Below are 19,051 nucleotides of genomic sequence, written 5' to 3'. Positions count from 1 at the left end.
GAGCGGTTTAGACGCGCGTCGGTTGCCGAAGATGAGAGGGTCCAGGCGGGCTCTCGCTGTCAGGTGCAGGAGTCGGGCGGGGGGCGGAACCGGCAGTCGTCTCCCCTGAGGCCGGGTTGGGTGGGCGCGAACTGAGCGCCCTCCCTTGGTCAGCCGAAGCGCGCCGGCCGGGCCTCGGTAGGCACAGTCTGGCGCACCAGGCGTGTCCGACCCGGCCAGGCCGCGGGGTCCCCGGCAGGGGGCGGCCTCGCTCCGTGCCGCCCGCTCCTCCCGCAGCAGCCGCCGCCGCCGCCCCGGCTACCGCTCCTCCCCCAGCCCCGCCTCCCTGCCCCCGCGCCGCCCGCTCGTCCGCCTGTCTCAGCAAGGCCATCGGTCCGTCCGCCCGCCCGCCCTCCCGGCGCTCCTCCGCCCCGGCCCCGCTAGCCTGGACGCGCGCGTCGCTTCCTCCGTTCCGGTCGCCGCAAGCCGGCTCCCCGCCCCCGGGCCGGCCGCCACCTCTACGCTAGGCCGGGGATTGGCAGCGCGCGTAGGCCGCGCCGCCGCTGATGGAGCTGGAATAAAGGGGCGGCAGAGAGAGCAGCTGGTCGCCGCTTGCCCCGCGCCTGGCTCCGCGGGCGGCCTGGAGCAGGTGAGCGGCTGGGCGCCCGGGGCTGCGTCTGGGGGCCACTCCCGCTCCCGCCGCACCCGTTCCCCAGTCGGCCCGGCCGCCCCCCCCGCCCCTCCGACCCGACCCGGCGGCCTCCTGAGTTCCTGGGCGGCCCAGGCCGGGCCTCCAAGCACAGCCGCTTCCCGGGCCGGGCCTGCGTCCCTGGGGCCTTCCTGGGGCCCAGGCACCCGCTCTCGGGCGGCAGGGGCTCGGCCCTCCAGGCGAGGGCTGACAGGAGGCAGCCCAGCTGGGCCGGCGGGTAGGGCCCGGTGGGAGGTGATCGGCTTTCATTCCTTTTCCAAGGGAGGAGGAAGAACTGGGGTGGGGCGCAGGTGGGGGCCTCCCTTTGCCTCCCCTCCATTCCCCTCATCTCTCCTTCCTTTTGTGGAGTGATTAGATAGGTTTCCTGGCTGCACCTTCCGGGAGGAGGATCAGGGTGGGCAGTGGGATTGCGCCCCAGGGGCCTCTGGCTCTGGCAGCCATTTATGCCAGAAAAAGAAACAACCACAACACAGTTGGATTGATGCAGCCAGACCTCGAATGTGCTCAGAGCAGCCACCTTTCTCCTCTGCCTGCTTAGATTACCAAGTGGTACCTGCTTGTTCATGCAACCTGCTGCCTCCACCAAGAGCAGCAGCCCCTTTCCTTTCTCCCTTCCCAGAAGATGCTGAGGATGACAGCTTTTAGCTTCACTCTTATATTTTGTCGACAGAACAGTTAGAAGTCAGGCTGGCCTATGAAGACATACTTTACCCTTCCTTCTCTCAGGAGAAAACTTACAAACTTTTCAACTTCAGAGGCCGATGAGCTGGAAACCTGAAAGTGGGTTCCTTTGACTCTAAAAATTCCTCCCGCTCTCTGGCATTATCATATGCTGCCACAAAGTGGTGAGTTAGAGATTTGCCTAGGCCGGGTGGGCTTTACCTTGCATTGATTACCCAGAATATTATAGCCCTGGAGCAAGGTAACAGGTTGTCTCCAGAAGGGAGATGGAGAGAGATGCTCTGTTGTTACATGGCTGAGACAGACCAGTGCAGTTTCTCACATTTTTCTGCAGGCATTGATAGCCAGCCAGAGAGATTCAGAGGATTTAGAACTTTTTTTTTTTTTTTTTTGGTTTTGGTTTTCTGAAAGATGGCTAAAGTAAAGACATTCTGCTCTGTGGACAATGAGACTGGGTGGCTCTGGGAACCTAGCTCCTATCATCTGTGGGTTTAGGTCTCTGCCAGGCCATCCATCCTATTATGTGGCAAGAGGATAGGTATGTAGCCAGAGTGGAGGGCTTGGGGATAGGTGAGGAAGGGTGTGAGCCAGTGCCACACAGGAGAGGGTTTTTGAGGTGGTCCTTGGTTCTATGTAGTTTTTCTAATGTTGTCTGCCAGAGGCCTTTTGCCATTGGGCTCTCAAACCTGGGAGGTGTGGCCTTTTTAGGTCAATAGACTGCTCCTTTGAGCAGTGGGGTCCTGGGTCAAGACTCAGGGTAGCAATGGGAACAGGCTTGTAGGCCTTAGGGAGGCCTCTGTTTTGTGAACAGATCACCCCAGGTTCTCACCTGAAGACACCTGACTGAAGAGAATTGGCAGGAAGCTGAGGAAACTCATGTAGGCTAGGATGCCCTGGTTCAGGCATGGGTAGAGTAGAGGCAGCTGCCAAACCCTTTGCCTAGAGGAGCTGAACCTCCCGCAGACTACTTTGGTGGCAAATGAAGGGAACATCTCCCAGTCCTGAGTGTCTACTTTGGTGGCAAGTGAAAGGAACATCTCCCAGTCCTGAGTGTCTCTCTTCCCAGATGTGGTTTATGTCCAGGGGCAAGTGCAGGCGGAACAGGGAGAGGATGGGGAAGGGCTGCTTGTTTCTGCTCAAGCTCACGGTTTTTCTCTTCCCCACAGAACTGCTCACTGTGGAAGGCAGAGTTTCCCTGGCAGTGTTGGGACCCTGTCTTGAAGCACCCCCTGCCCTGTAGACGCAGCCTTGTATTCTGTCTCCTCACTTGATGACTAGGGCCGTCTGACCAGTCCTCCTCCGTGCCTTGTCTGAGGTCCTTGTCCATCCTTGAGATTGGGCAACTTCTCTCTCTGAGTTGGGTCACCTTAAGCGGGAAACTGAAGCCATTAATCTCCAAACCCTGTTTCATCTTCCCAAGCATGTCGGAAAGCTGGCAGCAGCCGCCTCAGACACAGCCGCAGCAGCCCCAGCCACCCCAACCTCAGCACCATGCCGAGCCCCCACCGGCCCTGGCAGAGCATGCGCTGCCCCCTGGTACTGCTGAGAACCCCCTGGGCTGTGCGGTCTATGGCATCCTCCTGCAGCCAGACACGGGCCTGCAGCCTCCACAACATGCACCCCTGCAGGCAGCCGGGGAGCCAGGACCCAAATGCGGTGTGTGTGGTCACGACCTGGCACACCTGACTAGCCCTCATGAACACCAGTGCCTGGCGGGCCACGATCGCTCATTCCAGTGCACGCAGTGTCTCAAGATCTTCCACCAGGCCACTGACCTGCTGGAGCACCAGTGCGTGCAGGCCGAGCAGAAGCCTTTCGTCTGCGGAGTGTGCAAGATGGGCTTTTCCCTGCTCACCTCGCTGGCGCAGCACCACAGCGCGCACAGTGGCCTCGTGAAGTGTTCTATCTGTGAGAAGACCTATAAGCCAGCCGAGGCCACAGAGCCTGCCACTGCTGCTGCCCCATCACTTCCGCCAGCTGCCCCGCCTCCTACTGTCGCCCCTGCGGAACAGGTTGATAAACCCTACAGCTGTCCCATCTGCCAGAAGCCCTTCAAGCACCTGTCGGAGCTCTCCAGGCATGAGCGGATCCACACAGGTGAGAAGCCGTACAAGTGCACGCTGTGTGACAAGAGTTTCAGCCAGTCGTCCCACCTGGTGCACCACAAGCGCACGCACAGCTCCGAGCGGCCCTACAAGTGCGCGGTCTGCGAGAAGACCTTCAAGCACCGCTCTCACCTGGTGCGCCACATGTACGCGCACTCCGGCGAGCACCACCTGTTCCGCTGTAATGTGTGCGAGCTGCACTTCAAGGAGTCCTCGGAGCTGCTGCAGCACCCCTGCACTCCAAGTGGCGAGCGGCCCTTCCGCTGCGGCGAGTGCCAGAAGGCCTTCAAGCGGCCCTCAGACTTGAGGCAGCACGAGCGCACACACAGTGCCGAGCGCCCCTTCAAGTGCGACCTGTGCCCCATGGGCTTCAAGCAGCAGTATGCGCTGATGCGGCACCGGCGTACACACAAGACGGAGGAGCCCTTCAAGTGCGGGCTGTGCGAGAAGGGCTTCGGGCAGCCCAGCCATCTGCTCTACCACCAGCACGTGCACACCCTCGAGACTCTCTTCAAGTGTCCCATGTGCCAGAAGGGCTTCGACCAGTCGGCAGAGCTGCTACGGCACAAGTGCCTGCCCGGCGCAGCCGAGCGGCCCTTCAAGTGCCCGGTGTGCAACAAAGCCTACAAGAGGGCATCGGCCCTGCAGAAGCACCAGCTGGCGCACTGCACCGCGGCCGAGAAGCCCCTGCGCTGCACCCTGTGTGAGCGCCGATTCTTCTCCTCCTCCGAATTTGTGCAGCACCGCTGCGACCCAGCCCGAGAGAAGCCGCTGAAATGCCCAGACTGTGAGAAGCGCTTCAAATACGCGTCAGACCTGCAGCGGCACCGGCGGGTGCACACGGGCGAGAAGCCCTACAAGTGCCCCAACTGCGACAAGGCCTTCAAGCAGCGCGAGCATCTTAACAAGCACCAGGGTGTCCACGCCCGAGAGCAGCAGTTCAAGTGCGTGTGGTGTGGCGAGCGCTTCCTGGACGTGGCCCTGCTGCAGGAGCACAGCGCACAGCACAGTGCTGCCGCTGCAGCTGCCGAGGGCGCCTACCAGGTGGCCGCCTGCCTACCCTGAGGCCAGGCGATGGCTCCTAGGGCCCAGCCCAGCCTCACCTCCTTATAGCTGCAGCCCACCAACCCCCCACCCAGCTCCATCTTCTTAGGCTCCAGGAGTGAGGACAAACAGTACTGGGCCAGTGGAGGGTGAGTGTACTCAGCACTCCTGTCACCAGCCTGGCCCTGGGGAGCCAGATCTGTGGCCAGTCCTGACTCCATAAACCTCTTTCCCATTGCAGGGTTTGCTTTCTGAGGGCAGTAGTTTCCCTCATCTCCGGAGGACTGAAATTCCACTGGCAGTCACATGCTCTCTCTCTGTCCCAGGGTTGGGGGGGTCTACCAACCCAATCTTTCCAAATCTTTCAGGCCACAAGATGGGTTTGGAAGGAGTATGGTCATGGTAGGTTCCGGACCTCAGAGGTGGGCTGGGTATAAGGCATCCCCTCAAGTTGCTGTTTGTGACCTAGTTCTGGGGATCAGGATAGACTGAGCCTCAGCCTTCTGCCTGCCCCAGACTGGGGTGATGTGTCCCTCGGGTTTCTGACAGTCAAGTTGTCTTTGGGAAGCTCTGTCTGGAAAGTAATGGGCATGGCTAGGAAGGGGGAGAGGAGGATTGGCCCATTGAGGGCTAGTCCTGTGGTTTTGAAAGCCCCCTCCCAACTTGCAGTGTGGTTCCTATTGGTGGTGGGGAGTGTATCCTTAGCCAGATGGAACTGCTGATGGGGGAGAGGAATGTAGGGCGAAGGGGATTGTAGGAGGAAGTAGGGTGAGGTTCATGATCCCCTAGCAGATGGAAACAAGTATCCTCTTCTCAAATTGTGAGAACCAAAATGTTCAGGGCTCAGGGGCATAGCCCCAGTGTGCTTGCCCCAGCCCTGCCTCAGGGCCAAGACCAGGTCCGGATACCCAGGGGGGATGACCTCTGACTTCACAGTGCGCTCCTAGTCAATGGGAGTGCCATCCCTCCATTGTTTTGGCTGCTGGCCTGAACCTAGGGATTTTATATTGTCAAAATGCCCTGGATAATATCCAGCTACTTAGAAAACTGCAGTATTCTCCTGTGGGTCCTCCTAGAGTACCCCAGGTCTCTGGCTGCCCTCAGGGCTCTTGGAGCAGAAAGTGCCCAGGGCATAGGGAGCAGGAGGAAACAGTGGGTTTGGGAACCCAGCAGGCAGTGTGCCTGGCAGGAGGATGGGGTCAGCCTGGTTGCTGGTGGCCAGGGCCTGCTAAGGGGCCCAGAGGCCCTTTGTTACCAAAATAACCATTTTGAACCCAGCTTTGCCCCCTGCCCTCTTCCAGCCCCACCTCTCTCTGGTGTGGGTCTTGAAAGAAGACTGATCAGTGCACACACCAAGGGCCCAGAGGTGCAGGAAGACACCACCTTGCCTCTCTCTTACCTTCTGAAGTCTGAACAGCCACATCTGCCTCCTCTGTCTGACTGGGTTCCCTCCTGTGCCCGCAGAGAGGGGCTGGTCCTTCCCCTCGGTGCTGGCTCTCAGTCACAATGCCTCAAAAGACCAGAACCCAGGCTTACAACAGTCCCAACCGCTATTTTTTTTCTTTTCACTTTGCTTTCTAAAAGCAGTTTGTTATACTATTCATAACATTGTATAGTTTAATTTCATGTCATTTTCAATCTTATATATAAATGTGAAAATCTGGATTTTTAAAAAGGATGACTCCATTTTAGGTAGCCACTTTTGATGTTAATATATAGTGAACCCAATGTATGCTTTAGAAGTAAAGACATCGACTGTCACAGACCAAAGCTCTGTTTGTTCTGGTCATTTTTCCACAGGGAAATGATGGGACATGGAGAGACAGAGAAAGGCATGCGGGCCAGAGTGTCAGGTTGGGATCTGGGACACAGGGCTGGGTTTGAATCCTGAGCTTTGAATGTTCTGACTGTGTGGCTGTGGCCTTGGGCAAGTCACTTAACCTCTTTGAAGTTACCTAGTCTATTAAAAAAAAAAAAAAGGAGGTTAACCTTTGCCTTGCTTGACTGTTGTGAAAAAGAAATGGAGTCTCGGTGAGGCCCAGGTGGGTAAGCTGCCAAGGTCCTGACAGTATCAGCTGCAGGACACCTGAGTCCCTGGGGAATGGACCTTTCCCCTTTGACCTTGGATTAAAACTATAGCCCTGGAGGAGGGAGCTGGGCCATGAGGGATCAGTGCAGCTCATGGAAGGCCAGAAGCTGGGGTCTGGGCCTGGTAAGCAAGAGAGCTTGTCCAGCCCCTCCCTGGAGCAGGAGACCCTGCCAGCCAGGCCCACCTCAGAGGGCCTGACCCCACCCCATGGACATTCACCCTGTACCATTATGCCCCCTCTGCATGCCCAGCCCAGCAGCCCTCTACCTCAGGGTCTGCACGCCTTTCCCTATAGTCCACCCCCACACACACACACACCAATGGCTCAGCTGCAGCTCAGGCTCTTTCCATTTCTCAGAGGCAAAGATGGGGCTGGGCAGAGGCGGGGAGAAAGCTAGCAAGGGTACCCTGCCCTGGGTAGAAGGTAAGTGTAGAAGTTAAAAGGAGGAGCTACCTATACTTAAAAGGATTAAAAGTCTGGAAGCTTAATAGGAAGCTTAGTGAAAGGCTGGGGCCTTGGATGTGACCCGGATCCTCTGTTCTTATTCCATGTGGCCCGGGGCACACCCCACCCTTAAGAAGCTGTGGGATTCCTTCTTGCTGCCTCTATCTCTCAGCAAGGGGATGACCACTGCCGTTTGTGTCTGTACCAGGCTCGAGTCGCAGCTTACTTTCTAGCTGTGTGACCTTAAGCAAAACCCATCTACCTGGGGAGCAGGATGGGCCTGAATATTCCCTTTATGCAGGCCAATGGGTTATTCAAAGCCACACAATGATGCAAGTGGCCTGGAATTGGGGGTACTGTCACATGAACCTGGTTCCTGCACACTGGTGAATGACAGAAACCGAGGCCCTGAACAACTGAAGCTTCTAGCTCTGGTCACTGATGCCTGGGACTCTGGCTTCAGCTGGCCAGGAAGCTGGGAACAATGGCCAGGACTGGTCCTGCTGCCCTGTCTGGCCAAAGGAGCAGGACAGCTCTTCACCAGCAGGCCAGGGGTGCCAGCCTCCCAGCCTGCTCAGCTGCCTGAGGGATTGCAGTTACTAGGCTCCACCTTCCCATTTGTGCAGAGGCAGCGACTCCATAGACAGCCTGCACCTCTGGGCACTGACATACAGGTTATCTCTTGGTCTCCATTCCCATCCCACTACCCCTCTGTCTTCCTCCAGAGCAGGCCTCAGGTGAGACCATGGGCTGCTCAGGCCACAGAAATTCGCCCAAGGCCTCCTGGTCAGACTCTGGTGACAAGCTCCGCATTCAACCCTTAAGCAAGTGGTTTCTTTGTTCCTTGAAGGTCACGCCTCCAGGAAGAGCCTTGGCTGCTATTGATTTTCTCAAACCTACAAAGATTCCAGCCAGAATATCCTGCAAAGAAGTGGGGGGGGGGGGGCTGTGGAGTCTTCATCTTCACTAAACTACTCCATCCCCTCCCTCGGTCTACACTCCTTCGTTTGTTCATCCACAAGCATTACTGAGCACCCGCTATTTGCCAGAGGGTGCAACAGGGCACTAAGCAAGAACTTCAGATGAGAGGGTTTGGCGTTTTCATGAATCAAAAAGTAGGATCAAAAAATGTCAAAATTGCTGGGTGTGGTGGCACACACCTGTAATCCCAATGGCTCCGGAGGCTGAGGCAGCAGGATCTTGAGTTCAAAGCCAGCCTCAGCAACTTCGCAAGGCCCTAAGCAACTTATTAAGACCCTGTCTGAAAATATAACATAAAAAGGGGCTGGGGATGTGGCTTAGTGGTTAAGCACCCCTGGGTTTAATCCCTGGTACCAAAAAATATCTAGTATAAAATATGCTATGCAAAAGTCCCCCCAACCCTCATTCCATCCTACCCTCAGCTGGAATCCTCATCTAGTTCCTAAACCTGTCCCAGAGCCAGCCCCAGCCCTGGACTGTGATGTGTGTTGTACCTGTTATTTTGTATTAAACACCACTGTTACTTTGTTGTAGTTATTTCACTTAATCCAGATCAGTGTTTTGGCTCTGGGTGACTCCAAGCCCTAATCCCTCAGCCCCGGTTATAAAGATAAGAGGCAGGCAAGTCCACTGTGGGCCAGAGGGCATGAGTGAGTCCCCTGAACAGCTGCAGTGTTTGTTTTCATGGACTTGGGGAAGGTTGACTAGTCAGAAAGAAAGTGTGAGCTTTGGGTAGGAAGAGGTGGGGAAAGCGTTTCTTGTGGAAGGATACTTGTGAACCAAGTTTTGGAGGCATACAGAGCCTGGGTGTTTGGGACGGTGAGGAGGCAGGTGGGGTTTATTTTGGTATAAAAGGATCAGGGTATTGAATTGGGGTCAGGCCTGGAAGGCCTTGAGGCCAGGTCAGGGTGGCTGGACTCTCCTCAAGATTTTGTCTGTAATGAAAACTTCTGATTTTCTGATATGATCCGCTTTATGAAGAACAAGGAACCCCAGAGGCTAAGAAGAGGAGGAGGATGGGAGATAGTGGCCATCAGCAGCCACCCAGAGCTAGCTTGCTTGCTTTCTGATTTTTTTTGTTTTCTTTTGGAGACAGATTGGTCCTGGGATCAATCACTGGGTCCAGTGATTTTCCTGCTTCAGCCTCCCAAATAGCTCCCAATAGGACATTAGGGGCACTACCATGCCCAGCTTCAGAGAGCTTTCTGATGAGACATCCCGTCCTCCTTCTAAACTCTAGTCAGATGTCCCAGCCCCAGGAAGCCCCCTCTGACTTCCTGCCCACTCTTGGCTTCCCTCTCAGCAAGAAAGCAGTGGAATGTGGTGACCACAGGCGGGGGACCAGACAGGCTGGCTTCAATTCCCTTCTCTGCCAGTCACCACCTGTGTGATCTCGTGCCAGTCACTTAACCTCTCCAAGTCCATTTCATCAACTGTTGAACGGGGCCTGCAAAGCCCTCACTGTATTGCCTTCCACTTGAGAATAGGAAGTGGACACTTAATCAGGTGTTTATGCTTTTCTACTCTCTAGTTCCATTATTCTTAGGCACGCTTTTTCTTATGTTTATGAAATCAGGATTAAGTGTACAACCGGTGGGCAAGAACCTGTAATCAAGTTTCTGGGCTGGGTTACTGTCCATGGCATCCTGGGCTGGAGGAACATGGTTCTGGTTTGCACCAGCTGGGCCCATTGGTTTCTCCCGTTGGATGAGAAGCATCCAGAGGCAGAGATGGCATCTTGTCTGTGCCACCCCAGCACCCAGCACAGAGCTGGCCCAGGCAAAGGCCATAGACATATGCTGGGCCTCATTTTGAGATGGACTTGCTCACCAGGAGGTGGGGCCAGGAATAAAACCCAGTCACTTGATTCCCTTTTATATGTTTCAGCATGCTCCCTAGAGCTGACTAGTGTCCCTTGTCACCCAAGACTCTAGTGTCTCTGTTGTGAGCCTTGGGCAAATCCATCTTTTCTCTGGCATTTGGAGGGGATTCTGGTGCTGGGTGGCCCCGGAACCCCAGCGGGCTCTGTGAATGGATTCCCAAGGTAGAAGTCAGCATGTACTGTCCTCTGAGCTTGTAGGAAAGGACTTCTGGATGAGTGGCAGGAGGCTGGGTACATCTTCAGCAGGCCCCTGAGGAAGAAGAGGCTCTGTGATGTCTGTACAATTTCCTGTCTGTTCCTGCCCAGGCTCCAGTCTCCTGCTCTGTTGTCAGCAGAGCCTACACTTTAGCATAGAAAGATGGCACCATGGTCCCTCATCTCAGTGTGAGGGCAATGACTGTCACTTCCACGCCTGAAAGAAATTAAAATCAGCCTCAGTTCTAAAAGGCAGATTCTGCAGATCAAACCACATGCAACCCATCTTCTTATTTATTACCCAAAGTTAAGCAGAAAGATCACGATCTGGGAAAGAATTTCTTCCTACAAAAGTTGAGCACAAACCATATGTGGACACTGTGCCAAGTGCTGGGACATGAGACTTAGGTTCTGGGTTTGGCCGACTACCTGCTTGATCTGGGCCTCTCTTTTTCTATCTGGGAAATAGGCAGCATTGGTTCAACTCACTCACTAGGGTGCTTGTGAGGCCCAGAGAAAAAACTAGTCCCAATGATAATGTGATAGAGATTTGTTGGTGCCTCTTTCTGAACCGCTCACCATACCAGTGTATGGGGGGCTTCCTGGCACCCAGGGATTCCCTAAAGTAGAGGCAGGCTCTGGGAGGCTGGCGAGGCCTATGGCATCCATTTCCTGTGAAGCAACAGAACATGGAATATAAACCTGGATGAGGTGCCTGAGATGAGGACAGTCCTTGCTCCCCAAGACACAATAAACATCATCTAAGTAAAAAGTTGTTTATTCTACCCACAAGGAGGTAGGACTAGCCCTCCCTGCCCAGCAACCTCCAAACCCTAAGCCCCTTCTGTAAAAGGAAGGTATGATGTTGTGGCCCAAGTACAAGGTCACCCTGCTCCAAGGGGCTAGGGAAGCAGCTCCTCAGCCTGGCTCAGGAGTCAGGGCAGCTCACAAGCTAGTGCCTGGACCTTCCAGACACGTCACCAACCCCATTCCACCCTACCTGTGGACAGACAGCAGTATCAGGCCCAGAATGGGGCAAATAGCCACCAATCTTAGGAACTCTCTTCTGGTCCTGGGCTCAGGGACTTCAGGGATCCACACACCCTCTAAAATCAAGCACAAAATTCTGTGTGCACTTGAGTGCTTATTTTCCATGGGAAGGTTCATTCTTTTCATCTGATTCTCAGGAAAGCCAGTGCCCACAAGGTTAGGAATCCCTGGTTCACATCCTCTCCTCCTTTATCCACTGACATTTGCTGAGTACCTATTGCATGCAAGACCAGGGGCTCAAGAAGAATTTTTTAGCTCCTCGTTTTTGGACCATTCTGAGCGCTTCAGAAAGAGGCACCAACAAATCTCTAACACCCTCCCTTTCTCCTTATGACTCAAATTCAGGATCTAAGGTGAAGGGGCTTGGGTGTAGGGCTACGAGCAAGGAACAGGTGCATGAGGAAATTCCCAGGCCTGCCTGAATGGGCTGGAGGCTTAGACCTTGACATTCTTACCCAAGGTCACCAAACATCCCACTCCAGTTTCCCAGTGGTCCTACAGGAGTCGGCAGGGGACAGGAAGGTAAAGGTAAGATGTGGTCATCCTGTGGTCCTGACCCTTTCCCAGCCTCTGTAACAACCCCCTCCCAGACACTCACACACACACACACATACTCACACACACACATGCATTTAGTGAGCATTAAATTTATTTCTAGCCAGGCTGAACTTCTGGGGAGATGAGTGGTGCCACCATTTGCCCTCTGTCCCACTGGGGGACCTGAGGTGGCACATTTCAGCAGTCTGGGGGTTGGCCTCCTTTTCATAGATTAATGCCAGGGAGTCAGGTAGTTGACGCGGCTGTGGAGAGAAACAGGGATGAAGTGGAGGTCTCCAGGGTGTTCTCAAGAAAAATCGGTCGGTTTTCCTCCAGGCCTTTCCCCAAAACCCACCTCCCTACCCTCAAGTCTCTGAAGACAGTTTTCCCCCAGCCTCTGTGTGGCCCAAGAGCTTTTAATAGCTCCCTATTTCCTTTAATTTATTTTTGATTTTTCTTGGTTTTCAAATTTGCCTCCCTCACCTCATTTTTATCTCCCAAGACCCTCAAATATGTACTGCTTCCCTAATTTTTCAGTCATTTAACAAACCTACTCCGTTAGGCATCATACAGTGGTAAGAGCAGAACGCTTCCCCCTGTGGGTGCAGGGGGAGGGGGTGGGCAACTTTCCATCAATAACGAATGCAGCCCACTGGGTGCTAAGGGGTAGGGATGCCCAGGCGATGACCAAATGGAGGGAGTGTGAGCTGGTGGGAGAGGCAGAGGCTCAGGAAAGACTTCCAGGTGGGGGTGGAACAACCAGGGTGGCCTTCAAAGAGTGAGGAAGGCTTTTCCAGACAGGGGAGGAAGGCCCATCTAGGCTCTGATACAGGACAAGAAAAGCTTTGGAAGAGGTTTTGGTCGCGCCGGTGGATTTGGGCACACCAAAGAGCCTGATATTGCTGAAGTGCACAAAGCAAGGCTGGAGACAGCCATATCCTGGAGATGCTAGAACAGCTCGCAGCAGCACTCCCGTTCTCATTCCCATCTCTGAGTCTCAAGGGGTGAAGCACCCTCCCTTCCCACTTGCCCGCATCCTAGAAGGTAGATTCTTGGCCCTTTCTTTCCGTTCAGTCCTCCCAGGTAATGCCCTCCTCTTTCCGGCCTCTTCTGGGCCAATCCTGACAGCGTCTGAGCTCCTTTCCACGCCCACCCCAGTCCCCAGGGAGCTGAGCTTTGGCCAGGTTCGGATCTCTAGGGAGCCCAGCAGCTAGCCCCTCCTCCGCTGGGCCCAGAGGGTGGAGGGCTGGGGGATCTGGACGTGGGCGGAAACCTCCCGGCCCTGGCCCCCGCGGCCCTAGCTGCCGACCTGGGCGTGGCCGGCTGCGGGCAGGGGCGTGGCCAGTCCCCTACCTGTATTTGGAGCCGAAGCGCCGGAACGTGTTCCTGAGAAAGGACGCGGAGGGTGAGCCCCGGGTGCAGGGGGCCCCGCTCCCCGCCAGCAAACCGAAATAATCACGTCGCCCTTCGTCCCGCTTAACGCCTCCACTCCAAAAGAGTGAAGCTGCCGGGGATGACAAGGTGCTCCGTTTGGTACGAATTCAATATTTATTCATTTTGAAATTACGATTTTCGTGTGCTGTATTCGAACCACTTAATACCTCCCAGGTCTCACAGTTTCAAGCGCCATTGGGCCCTTGTGTGTACTAGGAAAGGGGCTGAGATCCCACCCTCCCTCCTCCGGGTGGAGGTCCCGGGGTTCGTAGCATCACTTACAGGGAGTCGAAAGGCAGGGGCTTCTGTCCGTAGCGGTCTAGACTGGGGTTCTGGTTGAGGCAGTACTGGGGCGGGCCACAGGGATGGGGCGCTGGTAAACCGGGGACCTCGGGCACCCACCCAGCCCCCACAGCGTTCCCTACTGGAGATATGAGCCCTGGGGACTGTGAGAACTTGGCTCTCCGTCCCTCCACCCCGTCCCCACTTTCCCTATCCCTCGCATCTCCTCTGCTTTAGCTGCACCCATCAGGATCCCCGGGGACCGGTCAGCGAGCATCTCCCTTACCCTCCAGTTCTGGGTCACATCCGGCTTCAAATACCGCACGGCGTAGCCGCTGAACCTCTCCACTGAGGAAAGAGCCCACTTTGGACACCCCCGCCAGCTCCGACAAGCCCCACCCTTCCTCATCTAAGCCCCGCCCACAGAGCAAGCCTCACCTCCACTGCCCAGCGCTGGACAAAAGTGGGTCTCCGGACCCGGCACCCTCAGTTCCAGAACCAGCTCAGCATTCAGACCCAGCCAGGTTGCTCCCCCTGGCCTGGCCCTGCCCCTTGCTCCTTCCCCAAGATGAGCGCGGCCTCTAAGTCCCTCAGCCGCCCTCTGTCATGCTTGCTGTAGGCGTCCCAGCTGCTCCCCAGCTCCCTTACTCTGTCCCTGCGGTTGCCCACTTGCAGCCAGTGGTCCTCTCTCCCTGCTACAGCAATGACCCAAGTGCCCTACAATCTCCCCCAACCATAGGTGTCATCTGCAGCTGGGAGACTCACCCTTGTTGTTCAGGCAGGGCAGCTTGAATTCCCCAGCCGTGGACACAAAGTGGGACCAGTCCTCGATGGCACTGGTGAAGGAGGGCCAGTCGATCCGGTTGATGCCTGGTACGATGGGCAGCAGCTTTCCCTCACGGTACTTGCAGCAGAGCTTCTGGCCAGTGGGCGTCATGTCCTGCTAGGGTTTTGGCGGGGGTCAGGAGCACAGCAGTAGATACAGGAACTTGGGGGGGGGTGTCTTCTTGGATCATCTCATAGCCCAGAGCTGACACTTGACCCATCTGACCCGGGGTGTGCTTGAGGTTGGAGACCTGGATTGGATGGTGGTGGAGGGGGTCCCAAACAGGTAGCTGAGGATATGCTTAGGGAGTAGAGCCTAGAGGTGCTTGGGACTGGGTGCAGGCTTGTGCCTTTTGCAAACCCAGGGTTAGGGACAACACTCACCAGGCAATGCAGGGGTTGATTGGGGATCCCCAGGAGTGTGAAGTGGGCATTGTCAAACTCATCTGTTGAAAGAAGATAAAGGGAGAAGAGACTTCTCCTTCAGTAGCAGTCCCATGTTCATGCAAGAGAGGTTTGGCCCACACTGTGCATTAATTTTTTTTTAATACTGGATGGATTTAAACATCTAAGATAAACTAGTACTTCTATCTTCACCTCTTACAATATAATAAGCTCCCAAATAGATAAAAGATTTCAGTGCAAAAAAAGAAAAATGAAACCATAGAAATACTAGAAGAAAATGTGGGCAAGTTCCTCTAGATTTGGGGCAGGAAAGGCCTAATTCTAACTAGAAAGCCAGAACTTAAAGAAAAGATCAGCAACTTTGAATCAACAACCTTGACTACATAAAAACAAACTTCTGCATAGCAAAATAGAAAAGAAGCCGAAAGGCAAATGGAAATTTATTTTTTTACTAATTTTACAGACGAAAGGCAAAGAGTAGAAATAAAGACCAAAAAAAAAAGGGTAAAAAAGCATACACAGCCCATACACAAATATAAGAATTACAGATGACCCCTAAACATGAAAAGATTATAATAAGATGAATACATATCCAAATTACACGAAGATACCAACTTTACTTCTCAGACTGGGAATAATCCAAAAAGTTAGTGCAATGGGGCCTTTGACATATGTTGCCAGAGGGAGTATACATTTATTGGAGCCTACAGAGAACAATTGGCATTTTCCATCAGAATTATAAATAAACAAATGCTTTTGACCCCGTAGTCCTACTTCTGAGAATTTATCCCCAGAAAGGCACAAGTGCAGATGTAAGAAGAGAGTAACCCGTTTCAGTATTGTTTGTAATAGCAAATGATTGGAGATAATTCAAGGACTGTCAATAAACTACACTACATCCACACTGTGCAGCTACTCAAAGAAATCTGAGGGGCTGGGGCTGTGACTCAGAGGTAGCACACTTGCTTGGCATCTGTGAGGCACTGGGTTTGATTCTTAGCATCACAAATAAATAAATTCATTCATTCATTCATTCATTCGAGGTCTATAAGCAACTAAGAAAATATTTTTCAAAAAAAAGAAAAAATCTGAGGATATCCTCTGGACAAAACCTCCAAGGTACAAAAGAATAGTTACTGTATACAAATGCCTGTTTAGAGCCTAAAGTTTAAGATTCTTGGAGGCAGAGAAGAAAACACATTCTGGTTATCATCTTAAACAAATTATCAAACTCAGCAGCATGAACAGCAGGATAACTGTCTGCCTCCTGCAGCCACTCTAGGGGAAACATGGTGCCCATCACCTGTGGACGATTCTGGCCAGCACTGTCTCATGGGCCTATCAGGCCTCTAGGTCTAGCTACTGATCCGCAGAAAATAGATTAGCAGGGTAAAGACCACCATGAGGGAACAGCTGCTCAAATACCATCAGGCACTGTGTCCCACAACTGCTGGGAACTTTTTAAAAGTCAATATCACAGCGGGGAATGAAAAAGAGATAGAAATCAGGTTGGGGTTGTGGCTCAGTGGTAGAGCACTCTCCTCGTATGCGTGATCCTCAGCACCTCGTAAAAATAAATAAACAAAATAAAGATATTATGCCCATGTATGACTAAAAAAAAATTTAAAAAAAAAGAAAAGAAAAACAGTTAGATAGTCTTATGCTAAGACTAAAGACATAAAAACCAATTGCAATGCACATTCCTAGGTAGAAGCCCCTGTCTGGTTTTTTTTGTTTGTTTTTTTTTTTTTAAGTTATAAAAGACACCTTTGGGAGGTAATTAGGGAAGTTTTAATGTAGACTGGTTATAAAATGTTATACAATTGTTATTAACTTTCCTGGTATGATAACGATATTGTGTCACGTAGAAGGCTGTTATCATTGGGAGCTGCTTGGTAGACTGTGTGTGTGTGTGTGTGTGTGTGTGTGTGTGTGTGTGTGTAGAGGGGGGGCGGGATTCAAATATGGTAAAACATTGACTAACGCAGATAGAAAGTAATGAGTGCTCGTAGTACTATTCTTTAAACTTTGAAAATGTTCATAATAAAAATTGAGGGAACAATAAGCACAGGAGCATGCCTGTACCAGCTCCTTGGGAGACTGAGGCAGGAGGATGGTGGGAGCCCTGGAATTCAGAGCCAGCCTGGACAACAGAGTGAGATCCTGTCTCTTCAAAAAACAAACAAACAAACAAAGACAATAGAATGCATGTTTGTGTTTGCATTAGTAAACAGAAAGGTACACCAGAAGCCAAGAGTGGCCACCTGTAAGGGGGTGTCAATGTACTCACTGTTGTAGCGTTTTGAGTTTTAGGGCTGGGGTGTAGCTCAGTGGAAGAGCCCTGTCCACCATGCCCAAGGGCCTGGGGTCCGTCCCCAGCACTGCATATGCTTACAATACAGAACCAAATCAGGGCTTTCCCTAAAAATCGAAATTCCTGGCTTCCCTTGGAAGCAGGAAATTAGGAGAACCGTGATCTCTCGGACTCTCTGCACACAGCCCAGTCAGTGGGAGTCTGGGAGCCGGAGCCCTCTGGATGGGACCCATGTGGGTGCTCTTCCTCACCAGAGGGGCTGGCCCCCGCTGCTCCCTTCAACGATGTTTCTCATCTTGGTTGCAGGGGTCAGGGTGGGTCTCCAGAGATTTCGGTGTAAGCTCGGACATCCTCACCCACCAGCCACCCCAGCAGGGACCTCCGTATCACCTGGACCTCCCCCTTCCTCTTGCACCCACCCTGGCGCCCAGTCCCGTTGACCTATCTCCTAAAGCCCTCTCAGTCCTTGGGGGCCCTTTGCCCCTGCAGGCCCGCCTGACCTTGCCTCCATGGGAGGTGTGAAGGCTCTGTCTCTCCCTTTCCCCGACACAGGGGTGGGCAGGCAGAAGTCATCCTTGTCACCAGCATGATCGTTCTGATCTCTGCCCAGTTCTGTCTTCATTAATAAGAGCCATAAGAGGCATGCGGGCACCTAGACTCTGTCCCTCACCATGCCCTGCCCCACCTCACACTCTGCCAACAAGAAGGGCATCACCAGATGCAGCCCCTCACCTAGCCCCTCCAGAACTGGGCGCTAAAATCAACGTTGTTCCCTTAAAACTTAGAGGACGCTCACAACGGACCCAGCAATCACGTTTGTTGAGCACATATTATGTGCGAGCTGTGGCTCTCCGTGCTTTTCCCGCCTCATCTCTTCCCAGCGTCAACAGCTCTGTGAGGCAGGCGGCCCTGGTCATCGTTTCCACTTTATAAATAAGGAAACAGCGGTCAGAGCTTAATGGAGGTTTCTGGACAGGGAGCAGCCGAGACTGGCCCTTTTAACCCTTTCATTTGCCACGCGTGACTTTTCCCTCCAAGATTTCTTTCCTTGCCGACCTGCCCCTTCTGCAAAGGCCCCAGGGGGGCCCAGTGCTGGTGGGAGGAGAGGCGGCCTGACCTTTGCGGCAGTAGGTGGTGGACTGGCAGTGCTCATCCGGGAGGCAGGCCTTGACGGAGTCCATGTCCATGCGGCGCAGGGTGGGCAGCGCCGGGTGGTAGAGCTGCTGCTTCACGCCGGCCAGCGGTTGGCGCTGCCGCGGTATGGGGAGCACGATGGCCGGGGATGCATACACGTGGGCAGTACCGTCGTCCCAGGGCACCACGTCGATGATGCGGGCCATAGCTGCGGAGCAAAGCGTATACATGAAAGGCTCCCCGGGCTCATGCCAGGTAACGACCTTCCGTGGGGGGACAACCTTAGCCTGGGCTGATTGTCTACTAGTCAAGGGTTTATTGAGCACTTACTCTGTGCCAGGTGATTTTTCAGAGTTCCACGTGTGGTGGCAGGGACACTCAACACACATACTCACACTCATGCACACACATGCACACGTGTGCAGATACACACACAAGCTGCTCTAGGGGGCTGTGAGGTCAGTGTAGGGTGTATGTCTGTCTGTCTGTCTGGGGAGGCTGGAGTTGGGGCATTCAAGCAATGGTCTAGAAGATGCGGTGTTTGAATTAAGTAGTGAACAGGAAAAGGTGAAGAAAGTGAGTTCAGAGTGTGACGCAGAATGCTGTATGGCTCTGGGTGACCCATCCTGAATTTCCTTGTCTAAGGCATCTGGCATTTACCCCAGATTTTACAGAGAGACATAGAACCACTTTAAACACGAGGAGAGACATGACACATGCACTAGAAAATCATTGCTGGCTACCAAGTGTCCCCACCCCAAATAGCAGATATTCCCAGAATCTCTTTTCAGTCATTTACACTTTAGTGAGAATTTGTTGACTTAGCTCAATTTCTCTTGGTGAGAGATGAGGTGGGAGCTAGGTGGGCCAGAGGAGAGGGGACGGTGGGCCATGGAGGGACAGGGAGGGCATGGTGACGCGGCATAGGAAGTTGCCTCGAGGAGGTGGGGAAGGGCAGGG

General features: G+C 53.6%; 2 protein-coding genes across 6 annotated transcripts; one reads left to right on the top strand and one right to left on the bottom strand.

Moving 5' to 3' along the window:
• The first annotated feature begins 397 nt into the window (after window positions 1-397).
• Znf319 (zinc finger protein 319) lies at window positions 398-7,963 on the top strand. 4 transcript variants are annotated; one of them, XR_003301452.2, is made up of 4 exons: window positions 398-628; window positions 1,359-1,533; window positions 2,536-4,667; window positions 7,903-7,963. XR_003301452.2 is itself a non-coding variant. In XM_026395718.2 (3 exons), exon 3 carries the CDS (start codon window positions 2,791-2,793, stop codon window positions 4,537-4,539), a length of 1,749 nt encoding a protein of 582 aa, XP_026251503.1. In that variant the 5' UTR covers window positions 398-628; window positions 1,444-1,533; window positions 2,536-2,790; the 3' UTR covers window positions 4,540-6,298. The 4 variants fall into 4 exon arrangements, 3 of the variants coding, with proteins under 3 accessions (XP_026251503.1, XP_026251502.1, XP_026251504.1); XM_026395718.2 differs by lacking the exon at window positions 7,903-7,963 and having other exon boundaries at window positions 1,444-1,533; window positions 2,536-6,298; XM_026395717.2 differs by lacking the exon at window positions 7,903-7,963 and having other exon boundaries at window positions 2,536-6,298.
• Window positions 7,964-11,929: 3,966 nt separating this feature from the next.
• Spmip8 (sperm microtubule inner protein 8) lies at window positions 11,930-18,297 on the bottom strand. Of its 2 annotated transcripts, none has more exons than XM_077793402.1 (7): window positions 18,075-18,297; window positions 14,623-14,684; window positions 14,179-14,353; window positions 13,691-13,761; window positions 13,414-13,547; window positions 13,051-13,083; window positions 11,930-11,960 (listed from the first exon to the last, which is right to left on the bottom strand). In XM_077793402.1, the coding sequence occupies exons 1-7, from the start codon at window positions 18,295-18,297 to the stop codon at window positions 11,930-11,932; spliced, it is 729 nt and encodes a 242-aa protein (XP_077649528.1). The 2 variants fall into 2 exon arrangements, with proteins under 2 accessions (XP_077649528.1, XP_026251517.2); XM_026395732.2 differs by having other exon boundaries at window positions 13,414-13,478; window positions 13,700-13,761.
• Window positions 18,298-19,051: the final 754 nt, after the last annotated feature.

Source organism: Urocitellus parryii, chromosome 15 (genome assembly GCF_045843805.1).
Source record: "Urocitellus parryii isolate mUroPar1 chromosome 15, mUroPar1.hap1, whole genome shotgun sequence".
Classification (NCBI taxonomy): Eukaryota; Metazoa; Chordata; class Mammalia; order Rodentia; family Sciuridae; genus Urocitellus; species Urocitellus parryii.
This window is presented reverse-complemented; position numbering and strand designations above follow the sequence as displayed.

Coding starts and splice junctions, on each gene's coding strand:
- Znf319 (XM_026395719.2), top strand. CDS start 2,791: ATGTCGGAAAGCTGGCAGCAGCCGCCTCAGACACAGCCGCAGCAGCCC.
- Spmip8 (XM_077793402.1), bottom strand. CDS start 18,297: ATGGCCCGCATCATCGACGTGGTGCCCTGGGACGACGGTACTGCCCAC. Junction 14,685..18,074: donor CACCACCTACTGCCGCAAAG/GTCAGGCCGCCT, acceptor TTCTTTCAACAG/ATGAGTTTGACAATGCCCAC. Junction 13,084..13,413: donor CCCCTGCCTTTCGACTCCCT/GTAAGTGATGCT, acceptor GTCCTTTCTCAG/GAACACGTTCCGGCGCTTCG.